The sequence below is a fragment of the Rhinopithecus bieti genome, unplaced genomic scaffold (assembly GCF_001698545.2).
Source record: "Rhinopithecus bieti isolate Rb0 unplaced genomic scaffold, ASM169854v2 scaffold_21726, whole genome shotgun sequence".
NCBI lineage: Eukaryota > Metazoa > Chordata > Mammalia > Primates > Cercopithecidae > Rhinopithecus > Rhinopithecus bieti.
In genome coordinates this window covers 1,117,157-1,123,156 of record NW_016811100.1, presented here as the reverse complement: position 1 = coordinate 1,123,156, position 6,000 = coordinate 1,117,157, and the positions used below count along the sequence as shown (strand labels likewise).

The 6,000-nt window shown below is 36.2% G+C and overlaps 1 protein-coding gene across 1 annotated transcript in view; it reads left to right on the top strand.

The window, feature by feature from the left end:
* ASPH (aspartate beta-hydroxylase) overlaps positions 1 to 6,000 on the top strand; it is a 228,531-nt gene that overhangs the window by 174,756 nt on the left and 47,775 nt on the right. Inside the window, exons 19-20 of the mRNA XM_017893472.1 lie at positions 497 to 586; positions 5,539 to 5,676. Coding sequence (XP_017748961.1) covers positions 497 to 586; positions 5,539 to 5,676 — 228 coding nt within the window. The remainder of the gene's footprint in view (positions 1 to 496; positions 587 to 5,538; positions 5,677 to 6,000) is intronic.

Below are 6,000 nucleotides of genomic sequence, written 5' to 3'. Positions count from 1 at the left end.
AAAAAAAAAAAAAAAAAAAAAAAAGGTAAGGACACATTTGTTTTAAATGGAAATAAATAATACTTGGAGATGGACTGCCATCACTTCAAACATGAGCAGTTAAACATTTTGGTTTAGGAATAAAATGCCTCTAGATGACATATGGTCAGATTTGGAGAGCAAAATAAATGTAAGAGCTATCCAGCCAGAGAAATTCTTTGAAATATTGAAACATGATTGCTCCCACACAGAAGGTACACAAAGTATCATACTAATTTTGTGGGCCATTCCACTGTGAATTAATGATGAATGCATTGTTAAATTTAGCTTTATGACCTCCTTTTGTTTTGGCATTGCAAATGTTGATCAGTAACCTCATTCCCAAATTTTAATACAGAGATATATTTTTCTGGTTTTTAGATTTTCTTATAATGTGCCATAAGAAAAGCTACGTAAATCAATTAATGGAATCTGGTATTTAATTATTTTACCCATGCTAACACTATCCTTTCTACAGGAAGGAATAGAATCCGGAGATCCTGGCACTGATGATGGGAGATTTTATTTCCACCTGGGGGATGCCATGCAGAGGGTTGGGAACAAAGAGGTAATGGGTGTGTGAGTTTCTGATTCCCTCTAACAGAGGAGTTGGGAGAATAGTTATTTCTAGGAAAAGTTAGAATTCAAAAAATATTTTGAGTGTGAACTTTTGAAAGCAGTGATGTAAACTGTTTAGTTACTTAAACTATCTTTGGAACAACCCAACAACTCCAGCTTAACCCTTTAAATAAGTTTTAGGATTTGGCTTTTATAGTTTATTTCAAGAAATCAGCTAAGTAATCACAAAAGCAATCTCTAAGTTGGTACATGTCTGTGTATGTTTTTGTCTGCGTGTATCTGTGTGTGTGTGTCTGTGTGTGTACAGAGGGATAGAAATTGCCTTGGAAAAGTATTTTTTAAATTTTGAAATGAAGAGATGTCACTGAAATAATTTAAATTTTTAGAAATATTTTAACAGTTTGCCTAGATTCATTTTCATTTTATTTTGGAATTTTAAAATAAGTTCTTTTAGAATGAGGTCTTTATCAGCTGATTCCTAAGCACACAGATCCTAATGGTTAGTTGTGTAACTTATCCTCTGAAATATTTAATACCAAGTATAAGATGAACATTGTGGTGACAGTAATGATAGGGATTGACACAAAAACTGTAGTAGCTAAACAAGTTCCATGTGTTCTTTGTAATGGTTCTCTTTTTCTGTGTACAGTGTCTACCTCTATAAACATAACACTGTCTCATTAATCATGATGTCATGCACTGTAAATTTCAAAACTCTGTCACAGTCTACCATGATTTACGATTTATGCAGCCCTGTTGGATAGCAAAGCCCTCCTTTCTTGTCTTGCTCCATTGCAGGGGTAAGAGCTGGGCTCTCCTTAGAGTCAGTGGATAAAAGGGTAAAGTGAGACACTGAATCTTTGTAACCATTGCATTCCATGTATGTAATAAAGTGACATCTAAGGATAATACAGCTTCAGGTTTCTAAAATTAATAAGAACATGGAATCATCTGGGGAACTGAGGGTTCAGAGAAGTGAAGGGGTTTGTGATAAGTTAATTGTCTGCTAGGAACATGAACCAATTTCGGGGTACTAGAAGTTCAGACAATTGACACTTTTTTTTCATTATTATTATTATTATTATACTTTAAGTTCTAGGGTACATGTGCATAACGTGCAGGTTTGTTACATATGTATACTCGTGCCATGTTGGTGTGCTGCACCCAACACTTTTTAATTTATACATTTCTATTTATCTGTACCTTTCCCCCTCTAACCTACCAGTCAACTGAAATAGAATGAGATATTAGAATTAAAGAGAAAGAAGGGAGAAGAAATTGCTGATTAGTAATCATTTTGCATCCCATTTTCTTTTAGACATAATGGCTCACAACTCCTTTGAATGAGAGGGACAAGAAAGATTTTGCTACAACATCTAACACTGGATAAATGTTCATATCTGACTACTGTAAATGTAATTGTCACTAATTAATTTATCTTTGAACATTTCAGAGTCCACGGCAAAGACAGATAAAAGAAGCCTATGATTTATCTCACATCTTAGATGAAAACAGCCCTTACTTCAAGGGCAAAGAGTTCACTACTACACACTTGTTAAGGGCTTGGGATTTGAACATATGGGACTGTTCTACCAGCTTAATTATCATGAATATGCAAAGAACAGCACAGTTCTTGAACTTAAAAAGTTCAGAAGGATTTGTTCTTACAGGAGAACAGAAACAAACCTGTAGAAACTCCATGTTAGTATATTCCCAATATTAGGTGTTGAGTCTGGCTTGGCTGTCATGCTCTGAGTTTGCATATCAGGAAGTAAACACTTTTCACTTTTTATGCCTAGAGCACTGCTCCAACTCTAAAAGAGGATGGATCCACAAAAAGCAAAGCCACAGCCTCTGTGCTGCAGAGACTGGCCAGAAAATGGGTTTTGAGGAAAATTTTTCTAACTGGTCCATTTAGTATGGGTCAGGAAGAGGGGGGACAAACCATGAGAGTCTTGCAGCAATTCAGATAGCAGTTCTCGGTATTCCCATAACTTCCAAATCCACATTCTAGCTAGATTTAGTCTCCTTCTCCAAGTCCCCATTCTCACGTCTACTGCCTGCTCAGTGTCCCACATGATGGCACACAGACAACTTACTTGTCTTTCTCTAAATCGTTTTTCCTCCTAGGTTCCTTCTTTCATTCAGTGATATTCCCACCTTTCTAGGATCAAGATTTGAGTGAGCTTGAGCTCCTCCCTCTCCTCCTCACTCCAGTCTAGTCAGGGCCAGCTGTGGAGATCTGGCTTTCTCACGTTTTTGCATCCCCCTCACCCTCCCTCTTGCTCAGTCAGTGCCAACTCCAGTCTTTGTCACCTGCCTCCTCAATGATAGCTGTAAGAACCTGGATGTTGTTTCTTGCTTTGGTCTCAGTTTCTTTCAAGCCACCCTATGCTCAAAAAGCCTGCTATGCACAATAACATAAAGTTCTGTGTGCACAGGATGGCATTTACAATCCTTAGGCAAGTTGCAGCCAGCTTTTCTCACTGGAAGTGTGTCCACCGGAAGTGTGTCTGTTAGGCCCCATTGGACAGGGGGTTCCAGGCAGAACATACCCCAGCTGAGGACACTTAAGACAGTCCATTCCACAGATGTGGCCTGGACTTTTCTGGGTTCCAGTCATCTGACATACTTTCTCTCTCTCTCTCTCTCTCTCTGTCTCTGTCTCTCTCTCTCTTATGTGTGTGTGTGTGTGTGTGTGTGTGTGTGCGTGCACATACATGTGCATAAAAACCATACATAGCAATGACTGGAAGAAAGTAGAGACAACATTGATATAAAACACATTTAACTTCTTAAATGTGACCCAGGGGCTCTTACTGCCCCTGTGTCCCAGGGCCTCCCACTGTCTATTTTAATATTCCTAATTACATATGCAAAATTGCTGATTAGACAGGAAATAGTAGAGAAATTTTCAAAGGATTCTAACTTGATCTTTGATTTTATCACAGTTTTTATTGTAAAGTGGTTTAGATGGTTTTTTCAAAAGCAATCTAGCTGAATTCATTGGGTCCCCTGTGTCACATATGATTAAAGGTGATTTTTAAAAATTTCTGGTATATCACTTTCACAATTTTGTTTCTCCTAAAATTCAAATGACAGGAGAGTGAAAAATTAAAGAGTCCTACTTGATGCAGGATTACTTACTTTGAGTGTCAGAAAAGACCTTATAGATAGTTTAAACATGCTATTGTAAATCAAGTAACTTGCCCAGACATCTAGCATGTTGAGTGCTAATTAAAGGACAAGACTAAAATCTAAGACTTCCAACTCTTGAACTACAGCTATAATGTTTGCTGTTTTTATTTTTCTACAGTAACTTTTTTTCTCACTATTCTAGCAATACACTTAATCCTTAAAATGAATTGTAATGACTCAAAAATGGACTGTCAGATTTTGAAAACTAATCTGTTGTCCTTAATATTATTGTTCACTTTTGCCCTGAAAAGCATAGGAAATAAAATCCTAAATTTAAATCGGACAAAAATAACCACAATAGTCAAATTAATTTCAAAGATACATGCTATTTTTTTAAAAAATTACATAACAATTAATCATTTTAACTTTCTGGTTTTTAAAGGAATTCTGGCTACAACTTATATGTATTGTAAGGAAAATATTTAAGAATGATTTGTATATGCATTCTTAATTTCAGATATTAATAAAAAAGACAACTAAATAAGAAAATCATTTTTCATAGTGTTTGCTAAATGATATAAATAGGAGGAGAGTAGAATAAGTTGCCAAGAGCCCCAGATGCTAATTCAAACGATTTAGCCTTTGTAAACCTGTTTCAACATTTGTAAAATGGAGATATTTGGGGTTATTGGAAAAATCGAATGAGATAACACATTCAAAGAAAGTAGTCACTGTAAAGTGTTACTGAAAATATGAGGTGGTATTGCTATCCCCCTTCATTCTCCTAATGAGGGAAAATTTGAAAATTTAACATTTTTTACATTTAAAGTGTAACTGGTGATTTACAAAGAAGATGCTCAAATTACTATGAAATGCTTATTTTATTTATCAAAATGCATTTGAATTATCTCTGTAAAAGTAATCATTAGATCAAGTTTGCAATAGTGGAGGGGATAATATTAAGTGCACCATTAGAAAGCTTTCCATTCCAAAGACAATGGAGCGTGCTTGGTGCAGGAACTGGGCAGGGCTCCTTGGAGAGCATATGGTGAGGGCATCATTTGAAGGAGCCATAAAGAGTGTCATACTCCATAGCCAGCTGTCCCTGAAAAGGTTAGTCTTGGAGGCAAGTAGTATCATGTTGCAGCTAGCCTAAAGCCACATATGTTATCCCTTATGGCAGAAAAAATATATATTATGAACAGAAATTTCCTCTTTAAAAATCTAAAATGGGCTATCACTATATTTATTGCCCACTCAGAATAATTTTTCCCTTCTGTCTACTTAGTTTAATGGAGGGTTTGCACTCTGATGCCTTGGGGTGACCTTCTTAAATGTGGACGTGGAAAGAACATGTGAAAAGAAGCTGCTCTTTATTTTAGCATTCTGATTCAGTAAATGCAAGTATCTTTGAAGAAATTATTAAAATCATAATCTTTTTCTAAAGGAAACATAAAATAGAAAAGACCCATTGGTATCTTCTTTATGCATTCAACAAATAAGTGCTAGACTCCCTGCTGGACACTAAGGGAGACCAAAATGTGTAGGGCATGAATCCACTATCCAGAGAGACTGCAGCCTACGGGGAAAAAGAAGATGTACATGTTTATTATACAAATAGGTCATAATCAGAAACCCAGTGAAAAAGCAATATTTTCACCAGAGTTCAACAGACTTGGGTACCTAGCAGCAAGCTCTTTATTTAAATGTGTCATAGTAATACCTTATTTTTAATGTCTTCAATTTTAAAATTAATGCTCTGTTGAAGGAACAGTTTGGAGCACACTCTTTCTGTTCCTTCAGGCATATAAGTGGTATGAGCTTGGGCACAAGAGAGGACACTTTGCATCTGTCTGGCAACGCTCACTCTACAATGTGAATGGACTGAAAGCACAGCCTTGGTGGACCCCAAAAGAAACGGGCTACACAGAGTTAGTAAAGGTGAGTGTAACTTAGACATCATCCTCACCAGATCTTTGTCTATTTCCTACTCAAAATCAGAAAATGTTTATCATAAAAAGGAATGCCAGGGAAGAGATGGATTTTATTTCTAGTGACACTTGCAAAATACAATGAAAAAATAATTGTCATCTCATTAAGCAAAAGTTTCATTTAGATGATGAAGGGAATTCGTGCGGAACTTAACAGTTCTCAACTTTTTTGGCCTTAGGACCCTCTTAAACTCTTAAAAATTATTGACTACCCCAAGGAATGTGGTTTACGTCTACCAATAGAATCATTAGACATGAAAAGTGAAAGAAAATT